A 27297-nucleotide genomic window follows, 5' to 3' on the forward strand; every position below is an offset into this window, starting at 1 on the left:
TTCTGTACCATTAAATACATTCACATTGTTCTGCAGTCATCAATACCATCATCTTTACAACCTTTTTACTTCCCAAATTGAATCTCTCTAACCATTAAACAGCAACTTCCCATTCCTCCCTGCCCTTGCCAAGTCCCTGGCAACAACCATCGTACTACTTTCTGTCTGTCTCCATCGGACCATGTACCTCGTATAAGTAGAATGATACAATATAGGTCCTTCTGTGACTGGCTTATTTCACTTCATGTTTCAGAGTTCATCCATGTTGTAGTATATGTCAGAATTTCCTCCCTGTTTAAGGGTGAATAATATTCCGTTATTCACACACCACATTTTGTTTATTCATTCATATTTAGATGAACACTTGGGTTGCTTCCACCTTTCGGCTGTTGTGAACAAAGCTGCTATGAACGTGGGTGTACAAGTAACTGTTTGAGTCCGTGTATTCTTTTGAGTATATACCCAGAAGTAGAACTGCTGAATAACGTGGTAGTTCCGTGTTTAACTTTTTGGAGAACTGCTGTAACATTTTCCACAGCGGGTGCATCAATTTACATTCCCACGAGCAATGCACAGGGTTCCAGTTTCCCCATATCCTCCCCAGCAGTTATTTTTTGTTTTCGTTTTGTTTTTATAATGGCCATCCTAATGGGTGTGAAGTGGTATATGATTGTGGCTTTCATGTGCATTTCCCTAAACATTAGTGATACAGAGTCTTTTCATGTGCTTATTGGTCATTGTATATCTTCTTTGGAGAATTATTTATTCAAGTCTTTTGCCATTTTTTAATCATGTCTTCATGTTGTTGTTGAGGAGTGGGAGTTATTTACATATTCAGATATTAATCCTTTATCAGATATATGATTTGCAAATATTTTCTCCCATTCTGTGGGTTGTCTTTTTACTTTGTTGATAGTGTCCTTTGATGCACAAAAGTTTTTAACTTTCATGAAGTCCAATTTATCTGTTTTTTTCTTTTGTTGCTTTGTGCTTCTGGTGTCACGTCAAGAAATAATTTTCAAATCCAATGTCATGAAGCTTTCTTTTTTTCTTCTAAGAATTTTATAGCTTTAGCTCTTGTATTTATCTTTACATCTTTATCCTTTTTTCTTAAAAATAAAACAGAAACTGAAGTTTGCTTTGAATTAATGAACTTCTCTGGGATGATAGTTTGTAAATTTTCCCCTTAATCATTCTTCCCTATTTTAAACAAGGACTAATTTACTAAGATATTAACTGTGCTATTTGATGCAATTTAATTCAAATGAAAGTTTTTTTAAAAAAAATCTGCAATGATTGCCTGTTGTTGCTTTCTAATTTTGAAATGTAGGGTATATTTTCTGGTCTCTGGCTATCTGCTTAAATTCTTACTTGATACTCCTCCACACTTGAGACTGTATTTTGTTTGGTCATCTGACATTGTTTTCTTTGCTTTTAGTTATAGCCTCAGTCTTTCTTTGAACTTTTTCCTTTATCTACACCTATAATTTTGGTGTTCTTATGTTCTTAGTTTTCTTTTCTCTTCTCTCTAGAAATTACTTATGGGCATCTTATACACATTCTTAGTTGTAAGTACCGCCATATTCTGATCTCTAAGAATGATCTTTCTGAAACCTGATTATATCATTTTACTGCTTGCTTATAATCCTCTCAGTGGCTCCTTTTTTTCCTTAGAATAAAATCTAAACATGTGTGCAGCTTGACATATTAGAAGCTTCATGATCTGGCATCTGATAGTCCTCCCTGGCTTATCTGCTCCCACTTTTCTACACACAATATACTATCCACTTATTGGAGCCACTTAAATTTCCTAGAACACTGGTAGAACACTCATCTTTTAAGATTCAGTGTAAATATCTTTAAAAACAGACCTAAACTCAATACAAATACTACTCCAGATACTTTTTACTAAATAGAATTTAAATGTACTATTAATAAATTAAGACACTTCTTTTACTCTTCTAGTGAGCAATCTCCTAATTTGGCAATCAAATTTTACTATTGTAACATAATAGCATGTTTTTAGTGTTTGTCAAAAGTCCAGGGTTTGTGTGCATGTGCTGTGGTGTAAACATTTCCCTCTCTACACTTGATGTACTTAATTCTGTGAAATATTCATTAGAAGGTCATTTTTACACTTGAACAATTTTATATATAAGCTATTCAGTCATTCATTTTCCTAAGAAAATAACTGGAAATAACAGTATTCAATTATTGCATTGAAAACTCAAAACCAGAATTCTACTTCATGATAGTTTCTTGTTCTTTGTGTTTTTGAGTAAACATGTGGAGCCAACATTAATTGTATTAGTTGTCCAACTTTTGAATACGTTACCTTCAGAAACTTAATACTTATACTTATTGTATGTCATATGCTCCCTGAGACCATATGTAGTACTGGAATATGTAAAAAAACATACTGTGGTTTCCTGAAGAGAGGAAGTGAGGGAGACTACATTTGTGTTCCTAATTAGAGGAAAAAAATATTATAAGTTCACAGTATTAATCAATAACTGGAAGTAAATCTATGAGTGTAATAATTTTTCTTTTCATTGTTAATTCAGTGCCACAGGGTATTTAGATTGGAATTTAGATTCACAGTCAGTTATCCTTACCTGATCAGCATTAGGCAACTACAAAGGATTCTTAAAAGCTAGACGTTTAAAAAATTTGTTTCCATAAGAATTTTGTATACACAGAACATCAGTATCATCCAGAATATCCTGTGGTATATTTTATTGCTTAAATGGTCAAGTGATGAATGCTTTAGAGTCCTTCTTTTTAGGTCATTCTAAAGAGAATTTCAAATAGGCAGTTTTGGTTTTTTTTAATAGATCTTTATTGGAGTATAATTGCTTCACAATACTGTGTTAGTTTCTGATGTACAACAAAGTAAATCAGCGATATGCATACACCTGTCCCCATATCCCCTCCCTCTTGAGCCTCCCTCCCACCCTCCCTATCCCACCCCTCTAGGTGGTCACAAAGCACCGAGCTGATCTCCCTGTGCTATGCAGCTGCTTCCCACTAGCTAGCTATTTTACATTCGTAGACGTAGAGAATGGACTTGAGGACACGGGGGAGAGGGGGAAGCTGGGGTGAAGTGAGAGTAGCATTGACATATGTACACTAACGAAAATAGGCAGTTTTGAGTACACACTTTTGCAAGAATTTGTAGAGATCTGAATTATTAAGTTTTTGTAGTCAAATTATAAGAGAAATTGTGAGAGGTCATGTGTGTCTTGTATCCATATCCCTTAAAATGAATGATTAACTTCTTTTTACAACTGCCTTTACCTTTGGTTTATTCTCCCAACATAAACATTTTAAGAGAGAATAAAAATAACTATGTATATGAGAAGCTACCTTCACGTATTTATTACTGGATTTGTATGTGTAATTCAGAAAAGTCAGTGTGCACATCAAGGTGCACATTTATTACTGTACAAATGTGTGCACATTATTACTGTACAAATCCCATAAAGTAGATGTGTTATATATTTTACGTAACCCCATTTATCATGGGGCAAGTAGTAACTAAGAGCTACTTAGAAAAGAAGTATTTAGAGTATTTGCATCTTGCATCAAAGTTGCATCTTAGTACAATAATCTTACTTAAATTGTACCTATTTCTTAAAAACTAGGTTTGTGATTTTAAAATTAAAATGGGAAATGCAAGCGTTCCTCTGCACTAAATAGTTAGCCAAGTTGTGAATGCAAAGGAAAAGTTCTTGAAGCAAATTAAAAGTACTACCTGAGTGAACACATGAATGGTAAGAAAGCAAAACAGCCTTATTGCTGATATGGAGAAAGTTTTAGTGGTCTAGATAGAAGATCAAAGCAGCCACAACATTCCTTTAAGCCAAAGCCTCATCCACAGCAAGGTCCTACCTCTCTTCAACTCTGCAAAGGCTGAGAGGGGTGAAGAGGCTGCAGAAGGAAAGACTGAAGCTGGCAGAGGTTGGTTTAATGAGGTTTAAGGAAAGAAGCCATCTCTTTAACATAAAGTGCAAGGTGAAGCAGCAAGTGCTGATGTAGAAGCTGCAGCAAGTTATCCAGGAGATCTCCTAAGATAATTAATGAAGGTGGCTGCACTAAACAACAAATTTTCAGTGTAGAGGAAACAGCCTTCTATTGGAAGAAGATGCCATCTAGGACTTTCATAGCTGGAGAGGAGAAGTCAGTGCCTACTTTTCAAAGCTTCAAAGGACAAGCTGACTCTCTCCTTAGGGGCTAGTGCAGCTGGTGACTTTAAGTTGAAGCCAATGCTCATTTATTATTCCGATAATCCTAGGACCCTTAAGAATTATGCTGAATCTACTCTGCCTGTGCTCTATAAATGGAACAACAAAGCCTGGATGACAACACATCTGTTTACAGCATGGTTTACTGAATATTTTAAACCCACTGTTGAGACCTACTGCTCAGAAAAAAATTCCTTTCAAAATGTTACTGTTCATTGACAGTGTACCTGGTCACCCAAGGGCTCTGATGGAAATGGAGAACAAGATTATTGTTTTCTTCATGCCTGCTAACACAACATCCATTCTTCAGCCCGTTGATCAAGAAGTAATTTTGACTTTTATTTATTATTATCATTATTTTAAATTTATGTTTATATTTATATTTGTTGTATTTATCATTTTAAAATTTATTATAAAGTCTTATTATTTAAGAAATACATTTCGGGAGACTGTAGCTGCCACAGATAGTGATTCCTCTGATGGATCTGGGCACAGTAAATTGAAAACCCTCTGGGAAGGATTCACCATTTTAGATGCCATTAAGAACACTTTGGTTCATGGGAAGAGGTAAAATATCTGTATTCACTGGAGCTTGAATAAGTTGATTCCAACCCTATTGGATGACGTTGAGTTGGGGGGATTCAAGACTTGACTGGAGGAAGTAACTGCAGATGTGGTAGAAAATAGCAAGGAAATGAGAATTAGAAGTGGAGCCTGTAGACGTGACAATTGCTGCAATCTCATGATAAAACTTGAACAGAAGAAGAATCGCTTCTTTATGGATGAGCAAAGAAAGTGGCTTTTTGAGATGGAATCTACTCCTGGTGAAGATGCCGTGACGATTGTTGAAATGACAACAAAGAATTCGGAATATAACATGAGCTTAGTTGATGAAGCAGCAGCAGGGTTTGAGACGATTGACTCCAATTTTGAAATAAGTTCTACTGTGAGTAAAATGCTCTCAAACAGCATCGCAGACTGCCGATGAAAGGGAGAGTCAGTTGATGCAGCAAAGTTTATTGTCTTGTTTGAAGAAACTACCACGGCGACCATACCCTTCAGCACCCACCAGACTCATCGGTCAGCAGCATCAACATCGAGGCAAACCCTCCACCAGTGAAAAGATTCTGACTTGCTGAAGGCCCAGATAATGGTTAGCATTGTTTAGCAATAAAGTATTTTAAATTAAGGTATGACATTGTTTTTTTAGACATAATGGTATTGCACATTTAATATGCTACAGTGTAGTGTAAACATAACTTTTATATGCACTAGGATACTGAAAAATGCATGAGACTCACGTTATTGCTGTATTTGCTTAATTGCGGTAGTCTGGAACTGAGCCCGCCATATCTCCAGGGTCTGCCTGTATATAACACGTCTGAAGTGAGTAGGCACAGTGATTGATTTTGTCAAGTAGTTTTAATTGTATTTACTTAGTTCCTATTTCATTTATAAAATGTACTTTTTTTTTTTTTTTTTTTTACTCTAGGAAGATGATTTGAATGAAACTCTCAAATCACTATATAACCAGCCAGTACCAAAGGCAAACACTCCTGTCAATTTGAGTGTGGTAAGTATTGAGTCAGTAATTGATGTTTGGAGTCACAGCAGTTTAGAAACTCTGCTGAGTCACCCATGCTCACAGGAAGACTTTAATGCCTGTACTGACATTACTAAATGGTGATATTGAGGCTTTCTGACATGCTTTAACTGTCATAACATGATATGATAGATGTATACTTCGGTAGTTGTTAAATCACAGATTTTTAAATTATATGCTAAAAGTTACCAAATATCTGAGAATATTTTGATTGCAAGGAACATTGATTTTCAGGTAAAATCTATCCATAATAAGGAAGTACACACCCACACCCACACAAGTATACAATACCAAATACCCCTCATAAAATGAAAACAGTACATAATAAGTATTGAAAATGTACTATATAACCAACTATACGATAAAGATTCTGGGTTAAAAAACTCTTTCCCCATACTTCAATACATCTTTTAGTATAATCACCAAATACTGGAAATATGATTAAAGTTTCTCAAAGCAGTAAGGCTGTGGTGGTATAGATTATTTACCACTGAAACTTTTAATGAACTGTACTGTATATAACTAAAATCACCCTAGTACCTTGGGAGGCTTTGTAAGTGTTCAAAATTAATAATCACAAAATATGAATGTTTTCGTTAATTTTCTTCATTAATTTGGCATATAATAGAATGTTAAAATGTACCTATGTTGATTTTGGTTCTTCCAAAATAACAATAAACTGTTCTAATTAAGGAAGGAAAATATATAATGATGCAAGAGAAATTGAAGGAGAAAGCAATTTGAAATGTATGTAATCGTGTTAATAGGTCTTTTGCTGTTTTTTTTTTTTAACATCTTTATTGGAGTATAATTGCTTTACAGTGGTGTGTTAGTTCCTGCTGTACAACAAAGTGAATCAGCTCTATGTATACATATATCCCCATATCCCCTCCCTCTTGCGTCTCCCTCCCACTCTCCCTACCCCACCCCTCTAGGGGGTCACAAAGCACCGAGCTGATCTCCCTGTGCTATGTGGCTGCTTCCCACTGGCTATCTAGTTTACGTTTGGTAGTGTATATATGTCCATGCCACTCTCTTACTTCGTCCCAGCTTTCCCTTCTCCCTCTCCGTGTCCTCAAGTCCATTCTCTACGTCTGCGTCTTTATTCCTGTCTTGCCCCTAGGTTTGTCAGAACCTTTTTTTTTTTTTTAAGATTCCATATATATGTGTTAGCATACGGTATTTGTTTTTCTCTTTCTAGGTCTTTTGGTTTTTTGCAAGATAAGGAAATTGTTAGCCTTATTTCCTTCTTTCTTTGGTAATAACTTTCTTCTTGCTTAGATTTCCCTCTGTAATTTTGTTTGATCACAGTGTTCTCCTCTGTGGTTTCCTTCTTGATATTTCTAGTGGCAGCAGCCTGGTCTGGGTGCCCATCACTTCAGGCAGCCCTTAGTCTACAGCCTCTCCTTCCAGTCCCTTCTAAAGGCCGTAAGATCAAACTTCCTTCAACTATATAAAGTCCCCTGATGAAAACCTTCAGTAGTCCCCCATTTTCGGTAGAATTTGTCCAAATTTGTGGCCTTTCAGGACCATCTACTTCTTAGCCTCAATCCAGCTTTTCACTTTTCTGTCTCAGTTTTCTTCCCCATGAATTGATTCTCTACTCTGGTCACAGTGTTCTGTTCATCTTCTCGAGTGAACATTGTGCTTTCTCGGTTGTACAGCTTCCTCTAAAACCTCTTGTAGACTATGTATCTTTAGAACTAGCTCAGTTCCCACCTTTGTGAAATGTTCCCTTGTTGTAACAGCATAACGTTCTCTGCCCCTTTTTGTCTGCATCCTCTTTTGTTGCTTAATGCCAAAGTGGAAATAAATGTTATGTAGTCATTTAGAGATTGGGGGCTGGAAAGCTAAGGATAACCTGGAATTTTTAACCCAAATCGGGGAGTCATCTGCAGACGTGGTTGTAGGAATAACGGAGCGATTTAAAGGGCAGAATGTAGAGAGGATAGAGCAGAGGGTAAGGTCTAATTGCCCAAAGAAGTTGTATGGAAGAAGAGAGTAGATGGAGGGAAAGGAGTGGAGGAAGGAGCAGTGAAGGAGAAGCTCAGATTTGTAGTCATTGAGGCCAAAAGAATGCAGGTTCACAGTTAGTGGGAATGAAGTACAAAGGACAAGGGAAAATGCCCCGGAGAAGGAAGAAAAGCTCTGGATGTTCTGAAAATCAGTGCTTTTTTTTGGAAGAGTTGTATGTGTGAAGTGATTCTAACACTTTGTTAAATGGTGAAGGAAACATTCTGTAAGTGCTAAGATGATAGAGGCAGCTATTAACGGAGAGCTGAGAAATAGAAATGTATTCTCTAAATTTGACTGTCTTATTTGTTCAGGAGTAACTAAATATCTTATAAAAATACATTTCAGAAATATTGGATATTGAAACACTTTACCTTTATTAATAAGAACTAAGTCAAAGACGTCTAGGCTTCTTCATACCTAAAGACTAGAAGATTTTGGTTTAAATCACAGTCACTAAATGTGTGATGTGAGGCAAAAAAGTTAATCTCTTTTGATGTTCCCTTTTATCCATTTGAGAAATTTAGTGAATCAGTTTTTGAGAAAGTTGTTTGGGGAATTTTATGAAATGATATATTTAGATATACCACAAAAAGCTATTTGAATGTTAGTTGCTAGTAAACTGAAGTTTCATTTGATAAGGAGAGGATTTTTATTATATCTGAAATAAGCTTGGTAAAGGAATTTGAGTGACTGTGTTGTATTTCCATGTCTGATGGTTATTTTTATATTTTAAGCCTCACATACAAGCTTTTGAATCAGTAGTCTGTGATAGGTTTCAAATCTTGTTCACCTGTTCTCAATACAATATCCTAGGTATTGTTAAATCCGACTGGTTGATAAACCTTTATGTAAAGTCCACTTAGTAATTTCATTTGACTTCAGTAACAGGTTACAAGTCACGTGCCAGTGCTGTGCAGTTAATGACCAGCAAAACTGGGATGAAAACACTTGTCTTCACCTACTAGTACAGTTTTAGTTTTGTGATGTCAGGTTAAAATTGATGGTCATAGGCATTTTTGTTCCTCCACAAGTGGAAAAGAAATTTTTGTTTGTTTGCAGAATTTCCATTATAAAAATATGACAAGTCTTGAGAAACTGCTGTGATTTTCTTAAAATTTTGTATTTCATGAAAATTCCATCACATGAGTTTTTCAAGACTTGACATTATAACCACTAGAATATCACAGAGATTTTATGAAATGTTAATATCTAATGTAAATGCTTTTTTTGAAAGTACATTTCAAAGCCGTTAAATATCCACAGAATTCTGTACTCTCAGTCGAGAATTAAAGTACTTCAAGATTTTTCTAGCATAAAACTAGCAAATCAGCATTTAAAACATTTGTAATTAATGCTATTCAAATGTTTTCAGCGGATAATGTGGCTACATGGGTTTGTCTCAAATACACAGCAAATTGTTGTGTAAATTTCTCCCATGAAAGTAAAATACTCATTTTGTCTCTTATGTATTGTAAGAACCAAGAGATATTTATTGCCAGTGAGCAAGTTCTGAAAGATCAGCCCTCCCTAGCACGGGTGAGTTCAAAGGACATTGGCTTCTGAAAATCACTGTTAAATTGGGAAGTTAATTACTTCTTTCACTATGTCTTTAAGATTCACTCTTGTCCTTTGGGAAGTGGTGAATTTGCTGCTTTTAAGAAAATTAATCATTCGGATTATATTTTCTGTTTATACTATCTTTTAAAGCATAGCTTTATGAAATACAGTGCTATTAAAAATCCATCCAAATACAAGTAGCTCATAGAGACCAAATCCATGCTTACCCACATGTCAGTGGTGGTGATGTCAAAGTGGGCTCACTGCATGGGTGTCTGTCACATGTTTTGTCCAGGGTCTCAGGACCTTGTTCTTCCACCCTGCAAGTCATGCACTATGATTGTGCCAACCTGCCTTGCTCTGACGAGTTCACTGGTGCTCAGTATTGGCTAGAATGGTTTTTTCCCCCCAAATCTTTAATTATAAGACAATATTAAATAAGTCCTTATGTGAGATAGTAAAATGATTTTGGAGATTAATATGAACAGAAAATAAAATGATTTTGGTGATTGACTTGTACTCTGATTCTGGGTGGTAAAATTTGGGAACATTCTGTGAAACGTGAAGGTGTGCACAGTATGCTTTTTGTGTAAATATGTCTATGAACTTTTGTATTGCTTTGAATATTATAGAAGCTAATTAACATTTGTTTAGTGGGTGTATAAAAGTTGTATTTTGGGTTAATTACCTTTTAAGAAGTTTTAAATATTAAAAAATTATTTTTTATTTCTGCTTTCTAAATAATATAGTGGCTGATATGTACCAGAGAAATTTATGGGGACTTAACTGTAGGAACTCAAAAATCTCAATAGATTTTGATATATTCTTGGGTAAACAAGCCTTATTTTTCCAGGCTCCCTAAACCAAATGTGTTAAAATTATCTGTTTTTCAGTAATATGCTTTTTTCGTCTTAATAAACTTTTTCTAGGATTCCCACTTCAATTGTAAAATGAAATATTTTTAACCAACACTTAAACTTTTTGTATGAGAAAGTTATTGTTAAATCTCATATAAACCTGCTATCTCATTTAAGAATCTCTCAAATTCAACAAACCCTGAGCATCAGTCCTTGGTATTTATTTAGTTGATATGTTTTAAAATTTTTAATCTCAAATTATACATAATGCTACCAAATTTTAATTCCCTTTTCTTATGTGATTTATTTCTGTTGATTAGCATTCCTACTTCATTGCCCCTGATGTAACTGGACTCCCAACAATACCGGAGAGTGTAAGTTTTCTATGTTTTTATTCTACTGATATTATGAAATTTATTTATTTTGGTCTCACTGTTTAAGGATTTCTTTGTAGAGAAATAGAAAACATTGTAACTCTCTGTGAGAAAAAATGAAAAAATAAAGAATAATGTTGTTATCTCTTTTTCTTCTTTATGTATCTGCTACTTTACCTCCTTCTTAATATCTGGTTGTAGATAAGACAAATTTTATGAGAAAAACGATTTCTACCATTTGAGATAGTTCAGTAGGGTTGTCTGTGTTCAGTTAGGTCCTGAGCTCCCCGGATCAGGCAGAAGAGAGGTCTCAGGAGATGACTCCTGTTGGCAGGGAATGAACACGTGCAATGGGAAATATTTTCACGCAAATAGTTACTTTAGTGAAATGACCACAGTATTTAGATTCCTTATATATATATATATCTCTGTTCAAATTTTAGATGTTCTCTACTTGATTTACTGATTTTTAATATAAGTAATAAATGTTTTGTAAGGTTTGAAGGATACAAGAAATTATAAAATTGCTACATTTCACATTTATTTAGAGTCCTGATTGTAGCCTTACTAGAAATATTTTCAGTGTTTTAGTAGTTATTACAAATTAAAATTCTGTAGAAAAGGTTACATGGATAAATGGAATTGACAAGTACACTTTTGGATGCTGTGTGAAAAGGAAGTATTTCCTTTCATAATTTTTTTCAGCCTTGTTTTGGAAAGATAAAATGAATTAGTAGAAATAATTCAATCAAAGTGAAGGAAACATCAACTTAAGCAATATGTATTATTTTCCTCAGAACTCTACTGTTCTTCCAAAAATGTTTTTGAACCTGCTGAGTGTTTGGTTTCCAAAAGCACGTGGGTTATAAGTGAACGAACAAAGTCCAAGAAGACAATTGTAAATTTCCTAATTTCGAACCGAGACTGTCAGTGGTGTTTTTGGTACAGATGAGTCCAGTTAACTCCTGTGAGAGACTGCCTTCAGCCGCTCTTCCCGTGGGCCTGGGATAGACCATCAGATCAGCAGGTCACACCACAGGCCCTCAAGTCTTGTGCGAATCCACCGTGGGCTGGGGGTGTCTGTTAGGTTTCCTGGAGGCTGACTGACCACCTTGACTTATGCACGCCTGCCCCTCACATCAGGGTTGTTAATACAAGTCAGTCTCTTGCTTTTAGCCTCTCCTCTTCATACCTTTCTTAAATTTACTAATAAACCGCTAATAGCTTGATTTAACAAATTTCACAAACTTCGCTGTGACTTTGAAAGTTTTAAAGAACCATTCTGAGGAAAAACTGCCACTGAGAATACACATTTTTACATCTCCATTAATATATTTTAATTTTTAAAAAGTCCTGTTTAGGGAAGAGGGAAAAAAAAAAAGCAAGGACCTATACATAAGGCAGCATTCTGCATTGAGAAATAATTCCCCATCTAGAAATTATCTTTGAGATTATAGGAAAAATATTAATGTTGAATGACATAAAAGTAATTTTGTATTATGAAGAGTTGAAATGGAAGGTGAGGTGTGCTTCAGCTAGAGAAAACAGGAAATGAATCTCTCCACCAAATTCAGCATCACTCACTGTTTCCGTTTATGTGCCCTGCTGTGATTACTGGTTTGTTCTGGGAAAGTTTGTACCTCACAGAAACAGAAGAAACAATTGGATTTCTTAGCTTCTTGCTCAACTAGAAGTTTTAGCCTTCTGGGTCATAGTGCACCTGGCACTGCAGTTTCAGTCTATTGTCATCTCTCATTCAGTCTCTTTATCACTTTGTTGCTTTCTGATGGGCTTAAGTTTGAGTACAGAAAATTAAAAGTAAGTAAGAAGGAGAGGATCTAAAAGTGAAAGTTAACGTAGCTTACCCCAGTTTTGTTCCTATGTGGGGAAAACAATTTGAGGTGTTAAGGAATCAAATTTAACACCAACTTTTATTTGGTTATAGTGGTATAAAGCAGGCCTGACATGGGATATGAACAAGATCTTCCTTAATAAAGAATCAAAGGTCTGCTTTATAAACCCATCTCATCCTGTGGTTGCCTTATACATAGTGTATAGTATCAGGCAATGATATTGCCTGCTGACTGATTGGCAAACGGAGGGAGACTCAAATGTATTTTCTGGAGCAGCAGTTCTCAAAGTTCAGTGTGTGTAAGAATCACTGGCGGTATTTGTTTAGAAAATGGATTCCTGGGGCTGTACTCTGAAGATTACTACTCAGCAGGTCTAGGTTGGGGCCCAGAAAACAAGCTTCTTTTTCAGGTGCCTGGGGAGGGAGGGTGGGAAAGATGTGATGCTCTGATCACCCTCTGAGAATGTTTTCCTAGAGTAGGGCTATGTTTCAAATAATAGTAGAAGGCTATGTGCTCTGTGTGGCAGCAGAATAGAATTAAATTTAATTATTTTAATGAATACCACTTATTCTCCTAACGTTGTTTGTACTTCAGTCTGTGTGGCGAACGTATCAGATACTTTCCCTGTAACTTACACAGTTGTCTCTGGCTTGCGCAGAGGAACCTCACAGAGTACTTTGTGGCCGTGGACGCCAGCAACATGCTGCAGCTCTACGCCAGCATGCTGCACGAGAGGCGCGTCATCATCACCTCCGGCAAACTCAGCACCGTGCGTATCTCACACTCCCCTCCGCGCGGAAAGACCTGCAGGCCACGGAGCGGCAGAAATGCTCTGCGTGTGCTTACGAGACAATATCTACATACCCTTTTGATATATGGTTTTAATCTGGCTCTTGGAGTACAAAGGTCTGATTTATGGAAGGCCTTCGCGGGTGCATTAAGTCAGGTTAATTATTTTTTCTTATCAGAAGATGAGAGTTTTTTTTTTTTTCTTTTTAACTCTCCGGAGTTCATTTTAGTGCCTTCTACCATCTAACGAATTCTTAAGAGCTATTATGAGATCTTTATTATTCACTTGAGGCTTTTTCCATTGGAGCTACTTGAAAGAAATCAAGGGGCCATGATAATAGCTGCTATCCTAACCTGGTAATAGGTAGATTCATCTTTGTTGCCAAGTAGTGGTTTGGGAGTGGATTCTATAATAGTTCTGATTTGGAGGAGCTCTTCAGCCTGATAATAACTTAAAAGTCAAAATAGCATTTTTTTTAAATCACAGGTTTTATGCTACTCACTGAAATGTTCTTCTGGAAGGTCTTCATTACTGTGCTAAAGGCAGGGAGAATAGAGTTTTCTTGGGTCATAGAAAAACATTCAGAAGTATTTTGCTAGATTTTCTAATTTTTTTCACTTTGAGCATTAAAATTTTAATATTTTTGACCTAAAAATTTTAATATAAATGTAATGTATGAGATATTTATTAAAAACATTATTTAATATTTCGTGAATTAGCTTCCTTGCAAATTTGGCTAACTGATAAAAATAAGATAACATCTTTATGTTTTGTTCTCTGATAGTAGAAATACAAACCTTATTCTGTAAAGTTTTAGTATTTTAGGGCAGAAGGAGCTTCAGGATTTCTCTAGGGCATCTATTTCGGGTGTAACGATGAGAAAGGTATTGATATTTTCAGAGAAAGGTTAAATGGCCACCCCAAGGCCAAATAAGATAGTTGGAGACAGGTAATGTGAAACTGGGTCTCCTGATTCTAATTTTGGGTTATTTGCATTACTCTAGAGTTGAAAAAATACAGTTTTGAGATTTTGAAATGCAATAATGATATGCCCACTTTTCAAAAAAAATTGAAAATACATTATTTTACACATTGAAAAACACGTTATATGCATTTGAAGGAGTACGTGTGGAGAAATGATGTAGTTCAATCAGAGAATAAGTGCCAGTCAATGAATGCAGGTAATTATTTGCATTTTCTTAAAGTGACGTTAAGAAATTCAATCTGAATTATTTGGTACTTTTTATATATTTGTTTTTCTGCTGTGCTTAACTTAGCATTGAGGTAAAATCATTCTTATTTATCCTCCCCTTCGCCTCCTCCTCATCACATTTTTTTATTTAAACTACATTTTTTTTTGGTTACACTGACATTTCCTGCCTTTATTTATTAATTTATTTCTTTTTTAGCTGTGCCACACAACTTATCCTCATCACTTTTTTAAGCCAGTTTTTTCAAGATTATAAAGAATATTTCTATGTGGATGTTGTCCTGAAGATTAAAAAGATTGTACAAGCTGTCTTGGAGACCTAGGAGCTAAATTCCTATCAAGATTAATTCATGTAACATATTTATTATGCACCTACTATGTGCTTGCCACTTTCTAGGCACTGAGGATTCAGCAGTAAGCAAAGCGAAGTCCAAACACTCTTGGAGCTTATATCCAACTGATAGAGAAGATAAAGACATGAATGAATAAATAGCTGTTAGGTCATATGGTGCTGAGTACCAAGAGATAAGGGAGAAAGTGAGTGTGAGTGTGGGATGAAAGGTCAGGGGCAGGTTTCAGTTTTGTGTAGGGAGGTCAGGGAAGCCTTCTCTCATGAGGTGGTATTTGAGCAGAGGTCCGAAGAAAGTGTGGGAGTGAGCTCTGTGAGTGAATGTATAAGCTGGTCTGTGTAGGGAAACATTAGAAATAAATCTGATGGAAAGCAGTATGGAGGTTCCTCAAAATATTAAAAATAGAACTACCATGTGGTCCAGCAATTCCACTCCTGGGTTTTTATCCAAAGAAAACAAAAACACCAATTCAAAAAGATATCTGCACCCCTATGTTCATTGCAGCCTTATTCACAATAACCGAGATACGGAAGCAGCTTAAGTGCCCATGATAGATGAATGAATAAAGAAGATGTGGTGCATATATACAATGGAATATTACTGAGCCACAGAAAGGAATAAAATCTTGCCATTAGTAATAACATGGATGGACCTTGAGGGCATGATGCTAAGTGAAATAAGTCAGACTGAGAAAGACAAATACCACATGATCTCACTTATATGTGGAATCTAGAAAAACAAAGCAAACAAATGTAACAAAACAGAAACAGACTCACAGATACAGAGAACAAACACGTGGTTGCCAGAGGTGGAGGTGGGGTGGGAAGATGGGCAAAACAGGTGAAGGGGGCTGAGGCACCGACTTCCAGTGAGAAAATAAATAAGTCACAGGAATGTAACGTACAGCAGGGGGAACATACTCAGTAATGTTGCCATAACTCTGGCGACAGATGGTAACTAGACTTAACAGTGCTGATCGTTTCGTAATGTATAAAAATCCCAAATCACTGTGTTTACACCGGAAAATAATATAATATTTCAAGTCAATTATACTTCAATTAAAAAAGGAAAGAAATCTGAATATATGTAAATATTTTGTAAAAACATTTTTTAGTAAGTGTTGTAAAATGTTGGTGTTTCTTTTTGTTGTAATTTGTAAACACCTCTTAATGGCTAGGTAACCTCTCTTCCACTCAGTTTCTTCACATTTAATCTGGGAACATGGGAGTAATACTAGTTTTAATCTCATAGGGTTGCTTTAAAGATTAAGGATATGTGTACATGCACACACATGTATGTGTATATATGAAATGCTTAGAATTTTAACTGCGTAAGATTAAATGATTATCAGCTATAAATTTATAATAATCTAGATCTGCAGTTTAGAGTAAAAATGAACATGCCTACCCTTTAACTTTGTTTGAATTAAAAAATAAATTATTTTAATAAAGGCTTGGTATTAGTCAGGGAGTTGTTTCTTATATTTGAGGTCAACGTAATACCAGTTGTTTATGAAAGTTCCTGAAAACTTGGTGGTGATGTCACCTCTCAGTTAACAGCTTTGTTTTGGTTCACCATCTGGGGCAGTAGGACTGATAAAAGAAACATAATTCAAGTTTGCTGTCATGATCTCCTCACCCTCCTTCTGTAGGGGAAGCTGCTTCACTTGAATCTAGCTTGAAAAATTCATGTATATACACACATGCATGCTATAAATTCCACGCACAGTAATGTTTAAGGTCAAAGACTAGTACCATAACATAAATTAGAAGTAAATATTTTTTAGAAAGCGTTTAGTGGAACCTCTGAAACGACCAAGGAAGGAATAGTTAACATATCAATGAATTGAGGTTAAGACTACTGCCAGTGAAGCTTTTTACATCCTTATAGGATTTTATATACCACGAAGACTATAGTGTACTTAAAATTAATGCAAGAAATTGTGTTTTACCCGGTTTTCACTTTTTAATCTATGGCCAAATTTTTAATTATTGGAAGAGCATGTATAAGTTTCTCGCATTTATAATTTTGTTATAGTTTTGGGAACTTTGGATTTATACTTTGATATGGTCATAATTTTATTAGAATCATATCTGTCAACTTTATAGCTAGCCGGGGGTTTTACTGGTGATACCCTGACAGGTAGTGAGCTACCTGAGTGTTCCTTCCTCAGGTATTGTGTGTAGTTAAAATTATAATTTGTAATTATCTTTATAGCGATAAACTTTAAAATAAAAAAGTTTTGAGCTATGTTAGCAGAAGTATCAAGAGTATTGTTATGTTTTAAAATTTTTCGTGGGTTTTTCCTCCTTATAGTAAAATGTATTTTGTTAGGACTCACTATTATATTTTTCCGTGTTTTGAGTTGAATGAATTGGAATGTCATCGGTTTTGTGTTTATCCTACTGATGTGTACATTATCCGGTACACACAGAAGGGTTCCTGGTAATCCTGAACAAGAATGTTGATTTTGTACATGCCGTAGGCAGGTCCTAGAGCTTTAAGCCCCAAGTGAATAGCAGACTAGCAGGACATCGGCCCAGAGTCTCATGTATTCAAAGCAAAGGAATAAATCATGATATTACAAGGGTGTATCAGTTGACTTTTTGCTGTTTTGTGACCAGAGGTAGGGAAGGATTGCTGTTTAAAGCCGTGTCATCGGCTCTCAAGTCAGTCAGGCACGAAGCCTTGTCAGGTGCTCTGTAATTGTCCCCCAGACGTTCTCTAGCTAGTCAGCTGGGGCCGTGCGTTTTGTTTCCAACACTGAGCTGGCCAGCGTCTGACAGGAGCTCTCGTCATCCTGTCAGTGATGTGTTAACTAGAGTGTATCTTTGTGGCCTGTGGAAGCAGGTACAAGAGATGCTCTCTTTAGAGCAGATGTCTGAGTGTTAGCTCCCATTTTGACCAATATTTAGTTGGTAGATATCACCCTCTTGGAGTCTGTAAGCACATTAGCTACAGAGATGTGACTGTGTGGTCCGTGTCCTGTCTGGACTGCGCAGAGCAGGCGGTGTGCTGTGAGTGCAGGAATTGTGCTAATACGCTGTCATCTCTTCCTTTGTTACGGTTGCCCCCAGGCATTTAAGCATATGCTTTTCTCCCCTTCTGTCATTAATACCATCAAGGGCCTATGCAAAAAGAAATCTTGTGATCCGCGGAAAATCAGCTATTAAAATGTAGATGTTATAGGTTGAGTTAGATTGAAGGGGAATCCGCAGGATTTTAACCTCTCCATCTGGATTTTACGTATTCTTAACTTATCTCTTAGTAGTGCCACCTATCAGCATTTAATCTGAAACCGGCAGCACAGAGAATCTTTCTGGAGATTAAGAACTGAACAGTTGGTGCGAGAACAAAGATTACCCAGATCTACTCCCTGCTTCAGATTACTGAAGTGTATTTTTCCCCCTTATGATTTTAAAGCTGCAGCAGCGTGGTGCGGTTAAAAATTATTATCAAGACCTCTCAGGGAGAGAGAATCTAGGAACAATTTTTAGATTTTTAATTCTTCCCAAAGCCCATAGCAGCCAGTTATGTCAGCCGAAACTGCAGACAATGACTCTTACTTACCAGTGTGTTATTTGACTTGGATACTGCTCTTCAGAACATTGCATTTTCATTCACTGCTAAGTGGATGTGGCTGGAGCGTGGAAATGGGACTATTGAGGTGGTCATGTGACACTTTGTGGGAAGATTTGTGTGGAGGAAACTTCTAAGACGGGAAAAACTGCAGGTGTTTTGTATCTTCCAACTCTTGAGGTGATAAGAGCTGTTTTTCATAGAAACGAGCACAATAAGGGTTAGAACCGTGGTCGGTATGTGTGTGTGTATGTGGGTGCAGTAAACTTAATCTTTTGAACTGTGGATATCAGAGAGAAAAGTTTTTAAAATATAATAAAATTTTCACTAATTATGGTATGAAATATGAAGTGTTCATCTGATGCTGCAAATGCCAGGGTAGAAACATGTCTCTTTAACAAGTAAAAATGTGTCTCCTTGATTGCCTTTTTTGACACTAGTCTCTTTAAATAATAATAATTATGACAATAGTAAAGGTTTCTTTGTAAATTCTGAAGTTTATAAATTAGAGGATAATTTCCATATAGGCCTTTGTCTTAAAAAAAAAAAAGATTTGTGTTCAGCTGTTTTCTACCAGAAATTTTTAATTTTTAAAGAAGTCTATGCCAAAATTGTAATTCCTTGGGGGAAAAGTTATCAATACATCTTAAACACTTTCAGCTTCATGAATTTCTCTTGCTATATTGACTCTTGTCCAATCTGTACAGGAACTTGGTTTGCTATCTTTTGGCCTTCACGTAGTCCTAAGGAGAAAATGTACTCCTTTCTTCCCATGGCAGGTGGTTTCTTTGTTCATTCATTGAATCACTCCTCATCTACGGCTCACCTAACTCATGCCAGACAGTGTTCTACATACACAGGCAAGGTAACGAGGTCACAGCCTCTGTGTCAGTCTGGGTCCAGTCAGGAGAGAGAAACTACAGTCGTCTGAACGATGCAAGTTGAATATAAAGAATTTAAGACTGTCATGTGGGATCGGGGTAACAGGGAGGGGCTGCGGGAAGTGCCGGGAGCCGTGAAGAACCTGGCATAGTAGGTATAAAGCAGCCACGAACCTGCGGGGAGCTGGGGATCCGTGCCCAGAGAGGCGCCCTGCTGGGAGCACACTGCTCTGGAGCCACTGGGAGAGGCCGCTCCTCCGGGCTATCTCGCCGAGGCCCCCCGCCACCGCGCCCCCCGGAAGCCAGCTGGGGGAGGGTGGCACCGAGGGAGGCTTCCGGCCGCCGGGTGCCACTGACGGTGGCACTCTCACCCACCAGGTGCAGGAGAAGCCTCTGTGCCGCAGGAGCCGCGCGCCGCGGGGGCCACAGGCACCCTGCCCGGAGCTGCCGTGGCGAGCCGGGGCCCCTGGCCCCTGCGGCCGGCAGGGCTGAGCTGCTGTCACACGGCACCCACCCGTGCTTGGCGAGCTCCGAGGGGGACCGCCTGCTGAGTACACCGGGGGCCGGGACGTCAAGCCCTGTCTTCCCGAAATGTCGCTTCATTGCCCTCTCCGGACAAAGCTTAACATCGTGCCGGCTGCTAAAAGGAAAAGATATCTAAAGGGCACAGATTTATTTTCTCAGATCTGACAAAGAGGGGTAAACTTGGAGGTGAGAGGCAATAAATCGGTAACCGGTACAGTCCACCCCTTTGGATGCTTATCCTCCAGTGACACCCTCTAAATCATTTGCACTTCCTGAACAACAGCAGAGCAAAGCTCTGTGTCTACCTAATAAGATGTAGCTGTCCTTTTCCAAGTACAGACATTTTCACCCTTTCCCCCAAATGAGAGGCAGCACAGTACCAAGAGTCACTGTGTCCATCTCTTCAATTACAGTCACATTTAATTTTCTGTTAACTACTAACAACATATATGTAAGATAAAGATGAGACATAGAAGAAAAAATGGTTAGCAGGTAAAAATAAACATATGAAAGGAAAATTAAAAATATGGAAAGCTACTACAGCCCTTGTTTATGTAACTGCTCATGAGACCATAATTGATATTTCTGACTTCCTTCTTTCATTACCTGTTCCATAGTCCCCTCACCTCAGCCAGAGCCTCAGCTGGTTGGATTTTTTTTACCTGGTTTAATGATGCAAACTTTCATTTCCAAAAGGTCTGGATCCTCAATAGTTTTGGGTTTTTTTTTTTTTTTTTTTTTTTTTTTTTGATTGCCGTAGTTTCCCATTAACATTTAGTACCAGGCATGGAAGTACCAAGACGCATCCCAGAGAATTCCATGGTTCCAGACATAGTCCCCCCTGCCTCTGTTGTGTAAAAACAACCCGACTTACTTCTGGTTATTGAGATCAATCATTCCAGCCAGTAGATTAACCCCAATGTTTAGCCTGTTGATTCAGTGGCATTAAGGAACCCAGAGGGCCAGGTGGCAGTCACATCTTCTGGTTCAAGTGGAAGCATTCCACTGTTGGGAGGTCAGATCCCCAAACCGAAAGCGCCCTGCATGGCTGGGGCAGGAATTAGAATTTCTGCAAGTGGGCTGTTAAGAGTGATGATGAGAGGGCCAATCCTACTCCTACCCCTTGACCCCCGGTCCCATGGATTCTGGCTTTGGGAGAAACAGCACCGTAAAACGGTTTCTGATTCGAAGCGTATCCTGCATCATGTTAAACAGAGCCCCACCCTTTAAGGGTGCTCTTTCCCAACTGGCGTCATAACTGAGGCTTCGGTGAGCCATTCTACCTTTTGACTAGGCCAGCAGCTTCTAGGTTATAAGTGTAGACCAGAGTAGTTGAGTTCATGGACATGAGCCTCTTGCTCTGCTTTGCGGTTACATGAATACCTTGAAGAGAGTCGGTGCTTTACGGAGTGCCGTGCTGACAGGTGTGTTATTCTGTGAGTCTGATGGTGGTGTTGCTGGCAGAAGGATTACGGCAGAGGAGACGAGTCCTTAGCCAGAATATTTATTCCAGTGAGAGTGAACCTAATCGAGCCTCCTTCTTGATGGAAGAGGTTCAGTGTAATTAACCTGCCACCAGGTAGTTTACCTGATTGCCATGGGAGACGTCTCCCTAGACACGTTCTGCTACAGAACCACCTGAAGAAGGTGCCAGGTATTACTGCTGGGTACTACTGAGCAGTGTCCTACAAGAGCCAGGCCCCGGAGACGCGCAGGCCCTGCAGGAGCCTGCCCCCGAGGACACGGAACCAGGAAGCCCCAGTCCCTTCCTCCTGCAGTGCGTCTCCTGCGTCCCCTGCGGACAGCGCACTCTGTCCTCCGTCTGGTAAACACTTCAAGGGCCCAGATCCATTGTCACAGATGGCTAGCAGAGAGTGAACTTGGATCTGAGAGGCATAAATTGAAGGCACAGCTTCCATGAATCTCATATTTTGTTGTGATTTACTATGATAAAATAGTGTAATGGAAAGAGTAAACACTAGTTAACCACTTGAGAAGAAAAACATAGATCTTTATTTTGAAGGAGATATTTGACATTGGTAGAGTTTTCCAAACATAGAGTATAAGGGTATTTATTCATTTGGTATCGATAATTATTATTATTTGCCAGGTAGTGGGAATTTCAAAGTTATTAATTTATGATTCTCTAGAATCGTAATAAATAATAAATTATATAGTGTCAATCAAGGCCAGTCAGTGTGACTAGAGCTCTGATGTGGGAAATATAGGAGGGAGGGTGGTAGATTAAAGAGTTGACCTCAATATCACACCTGGTTCTTGGAAGGAATTTGTGTTTTGTCTAGGAAATATATTCTTGTGTGTGTGTATGTGTGCGCAAAGAGAGTGACAGAGAGAAGTCATGCTACAAGATCTAGTTGGAGAGAGAGCAGTGGCCAGATTGTGAAGAACCATGTTTGGTAAATGAAGGGGTTTGGATTTTATCCAACAGATTGTGGGGAGGCAAATGAGGGACATGCTGTGACCAGTTTTGTTTTGGGGAAGAGAAGCTGGTGGCATTAGAAAAAATAGAGTAGGGAAACTCTGACTGACAGGTGTCTTGTTAAAAGGCAGTCGCAGTAATTAGAAAAAGAGATGACCAGCTCCTGAACTAACAGTGACTGTGAAAGGTAGATGGAGTTGGGTTTTAGAAACATGGCTAATAAGGAAATGTCTGTTGGATGTAGAGTCTGCTTGAAAGTAGGTAAATAAGAGGGAGAAGTTTACAATGACACACAAAGGACGAATATTCATCAGCTATTTCCTTAGTGTCTGATATATAATGGGGGCAGAGCCTGATGTCATTTGCTACTAGTAAATTGTAACTCTGTGAAAGTGTGTGTGTGTGTTTATGTATAGATGTATATATTTACAAGTGTTTGATATGCCTGCTAAATATACATATGTGTACGTTAAGTATATATGGGAATATTATATACAATTTGAATGATACAGCATATAATATATATGTACAATTATTCATTCTCATTTAAATATCTGTAATTTACAAATAGTCACTTCACTTGTAAGGATTCAGAGGTCCTTTGGGGCTGCTTGTGGTTGTCTGTCTTTCAGTTGCTGGTGGTTTGCCATTAGTTTTGTTCCTGGTGAGAGATATTTTAAGTTGTGATTTTCAGAGATGCCTACTAGTTAAAAAAGTAGGTTCAGTCAATTAGATTTTATTTATTCGTTATTTGGAATATGTCCCCAAATATGGTAGTAGTGTGATTATATCAATAATATCTTCTAAAATTAGAGATTTGTTTTTCAGTTCCTGACTACTCAACTAAAAAATTGGATGACTTCATATAAGCCATTTTTTCCTTTTATCCTGAAGTTTATTATATAAAAAATGAAAGAATTGAACAAGAATGATTTCTAAGGTTCTTCCTAATTGTTAAATGCAGTGGTTCTTTAACTGTACTGTTTATTTCTTAAATAAATGCCTTATTTTAAAAAATATGGTTTTTATATAATTCACACGAACAGCCTAACTTATAGTCCTCTAGAATCCAGGGTCTAGAAGTTTGTGTGGAGAGAAGATAGATACATTTGAGCTGTGTTATAGTGTCAGACTCCTGAAAGTTGTGGAAAGGTAGATGAGCCTTCTCCAGGAAAAGCTAAACTGCTACAGAATTGGCTTGAAGATGTGAACTAGAGAGCAGTAAATTTAGTGATGGGGAAAGTCATGTAGGGGAGGAAAGTGTTTGAAGGCGTTGACATTTATATGCAGTGTGCCAGCTACAGAAGTTCAGAATTGAGGTGGGGTTGGTACAACAGGAATGGTGCATGTTGAGGCTCACTAGAGTGAAAGCTCCTTGAGGGCAGAGGCTTTGTCTCCTCGGCTCATTATTCTGTCCCCAGCACCAGCAGCGATGCCCAACACATGTTTGGTGTCTCACATCTAGTTGTGTGATCTTGGGCAGTTGGTTTAACTTTGCCTCGGTTTCCCCATGTGTCAAATGAATGAAAGAATGAGTACACGGAAGAAGCAAGCAAGCAAGAAAATATTAGAATTGTTTGGCTCGGAAGAGCTAATTAACCAGTGAGCAGCCGTGAGATGAGCAGAACTTTCCAAGGACCTGGATATGATGCAGAGAGGTCAGGATGAAGTTTAGTAATGATGCAGCAGAATTTACCATCCTACAGGGTATGGAGAAAGAGAATGAAATAGAAGATGATATTTTAGTATAAAAAGGTATTAAAAAAGAAAAATGTACAGCCAAATACTGTCTTTTTTCATGATATAAAATTGCTATTTCTCTAAACATTTCTTTATAACTATCACTTAATTTGAGTGTCAGAATTTTGCTCAAGTAAGAATATCTCATAGTTGGGATAGCTTTGTAGTTTTCAAATACTGTGCTGCTACCTTTTTTGTCCTCAACTTTTAAACGTGAATGTAAATTAAATGTGTTTAAACAGATAGTTTTTTTATGCTTTCCACTGAAATTTTTTTCATTCCACAAGGAAATTTATCACGTTCATATCTGCAACAGTTTATTCTGTGTACCTTTAGGTATCTATAGCGCTTACATTTCTGAAGTAAACATTGATTCAGTTAAAAATCAAATGAAGTCTCTAATCAATATTTCTTGGGATTTTGTGCATAAATACATTCTTAGGGGACATAAATCTGCCCCCCAGTGATTCATGTAGAACTTTAGTTGAAGGCAGTGGGACTCCTACATTAAAATGAGGCAGAATCTGGCTAAGAGATACACAGAGACTAGAACAACAGGAGTGGCGGCGCGTCAGGGTGAGATCTTTACTTGTAAAGCGTGTGAATTAGAATCGTGCTGTTTTCCGTTGCGGTCATCACACTCGATAGATCGTTTTCCTGTCTTCTCCTTGGAAATCTGATAATGTGGTTTTTTTCTTCTCAAAATAGATGTCTACTGAATTGCTTAAAACATTGCTTAGTTGTATTAGTAGGCTGATCTCCTCAATAAATATATAGTTTAAGAACAAGGTATAGGTGAGATTTCATATCACAAAGGGCAAGAACTTTGGTTTGGCTTCCAACTAAATATACTTGCAGATGCAGATCGAGATGATAACTCGTAGCATTTTTATCAAGTATCTTATCTTTGTAACATTTTTCAGAGAATCTGCTCTCCTGGTTTCCTGCTGAAGGCGCAGACTGTGATGCCTGGGAAAGTTTTGTAAATTGCGTCTCTGTCCTAGACCCTGAATTTTTCATTTAAAGGTCAACTGTTCTTATCTGTCTGTTCAGTCAGAGACCCATTCTCCGCTATATAATTAGGATAAAATATTTTCAGCCAGCATATATTATTCAGAGCCTTATAATGAATGGGAATTTTGAATCTTTGTGTATCAAAAGGCAGGTTAATATAATGGTTATTGTAGTCTGGAGCCTGCTGGCATTGGTCTGCTGGATTTGCCACTTGCTAGTTGTGTGATCTCAGGCAAGTGGTGTAACTCTGCCACAGTGTCCTGATCTGTAAAGTGGGAGCATGATACCACTGCCTGCTTCATAAGGCTGTTGTAGCACTAAATCTGAGTATGTCACGTGCTGAGAATAGTGCCTGGCACAGAGCTAGCATCATATAGACGTTTGCTCTCGTTACCGTTGTCAGTGAGGGCAACTCCCTTAGACCTGTGGCCAGAACGGGAAGCTCCAGGTGCCTTTATTCCACCACTAAGTTCACTGTTGCCAACGTTTCTTGTCAGGTTTCTCCCTCTGATTTCACAGGCCCCAGTTCTTGTCTCTTTCACATGGTTTTCATATGTACTTATTTTACAGTTGTACTGTATGGGAAATAAATATCCCAGTGATTTTATTTTGTGTTAGTCAACACTTTGGGTTTGAATCAGTTCAATATATTGAGTGTGCTTTGTGGAATTATATGTGCATTTAAATATTCCTATGCCATTTAACGAAGATGTTTTTTCCTTTGACCTTTATTTGGTACATTTTTTTCTTTATTTAGTACACTTCATTTTTATTCAATGATAGCAATGTATAAGTCCTTCAGTTTCAAGGATGTTGTGCCAGGAACATGTTCTAACCCAAACACCGAATCTTCTTCTCTCCTCTCCCCTGCTTTCATGAAGAACAACTGTGGTGTTAGAGAAACAGCTGACAGAATGTCAGAAGAGTGCTCTGGGGTTCTAGCCCTATCCTGAACCTATCATAGAATTTTGGGTAATTCTGATCCAAAGAAATACGATTAGCATTTCCCTTTCAGCTTAAAGATTCAGTATTTCATAAATAACCTAAAAGTAAGAAGATTCTCCTTCTTACTTGGCTTATAAATTGATCTCATTTCTTTTTTTTTTAATTGACATGTAGTTGATTTATAATATTATACTAGTTTCAGGTGTACAACATAGTGATTCAGTATTTTTATAGACTATACTCCATTTGATCTCATTTCTTTATAGAACTTTATTCTGCAAAGCAAACTTCTAAAGTATGTTGTTTATTTTCCTTAATTTGCAAAGTTCTGGAAATGTTCTAGGTAAATGATTTGTTGTGACAGTTAGCACTGTGTTCAGAGGTGCAGACAGATCTTATCCAGAATGAAATCTGGTGTCTTTGCTGTGTCCCAGGAGGCTCTTCAGTTCCGACCTTGCTTCCTCTCTGACCTCAACTCCTGCTGTTCTCCCGTTTAATCTAATCAGCCGACCCCCTACTACTCCAAGAAGGTGCCAAGCCTGCTCCCACCTCGGGACTCCTGAACGCCCTTCTCCCCAAGTCCACCATACGTGGCTCCCATATTTCAGGCAGGTCTCAGTGCAGATGCGGCCACATCAGAGTTTGTCCCTACGCTGCTGTCTAGAATGGCCCTTCTGCCCTTACCCTGCTTGAGGTTTCTTCATGGAATTTACCTCTGACGTAATGTGTGTTTTACTTGTTTATTGTTTGCTTTCCCCACCGATATGTAACTTGTTCTGTTCTGTGTCCCTGTTGCTTAGTAGAGATTTATGATGGCACGTGGCAGGTACTCAAAAACTCTGTTGAATTAAGCAAGTAAATTATTATAATGTCTCCAATTTCACAGTTACCTAATGTGCTTTAAAGCTTTTAGAGATTATGTTTAGATAGATTTCGAAGGTGGGTCTGAATTATAATCTAGTTAAAATGTTCTGTTAACCACCCGTATGGAAAAAACAATTCTTAACTATTACTAAAAATACAAAATGTTAGAACTGATCTGATCTAAGAGTAGAGAATGTTAGGTCTCTCAGAGATGGTGTTTATAGATCATCTAGCATGTATTTCTTATTTTAAAGATTAGGAAACTGGGATCTGGTTATATTTGCAGGTGTGCCAGAGTGGCACAGCCTCTTAGTGGCCAGTCCCTAACTTTTGTCTACGATGTACTTCATTGTTCTTACCTTATACAGCTTGCATATAACTGTGTTTAATTTCCTAGTAAATTTATTTTTTCTTAATTGTATTTTTTTTACTTACAACTTTACTATCTCCTCTAC

At 37.7% G+C, this 27297-nt stretch overlaps 1 protein-coding gene across 6 annotated transcripts in view; it reads left to right on the plus strand.

Annotated features, from left to right (window-relative positions):
• DENND1B (DENN domain containing 1B) overlaps positions 1 to 27297 on the plus strand; it is a 248657-nt gene that overhangs the window by 111798 nt on the left and 109562 nt on the right. For 3 of the 6 annotated variants that reach the window (XM_061185274.1, XM_061185276.1, XM_061185277.1), the window contains 4 exons: positions 5737 to 5817; positions 9340 to 9399; positions 10598 to 10651; positions 13163 to 13273. In XM_061185274.1, the coding sequence (XP_061041257.1) occupies positions 5737 to 5817; positions 9340 to 9399; positions 10598 to 10651; positions 13163 to 13273 (306 nt within the window). The remainder of the gene's footprint in view (positions 1 to 5736; positions 5818 to 9339; positions 9400 to 10597; positions 10652 to 13162; positions 13274 to 27297) is intronic. The other 3 variants (XM_061185278.1, XM_061185275.1, XM_061185279.1) reach the window with 3 other exon arrangements.

The sequence above is a fragment of the Eubalaena glacialis genome, chromosome 3, assembly GCF_028564815.1.
Source record: "Eubalaena glacialis isolate mEubGla1 chromosome 3, mEubGla1.1.hap2.+ XY, whole genome shotgun sequence".
NCBI classification, from domain to species: domain Eukaryota; kingdom Metazoa; phylum Chordata; class Mammalia; order Artiodactyla; family Balaenidae; genus Eubalaena; species Eubalaena glacialis.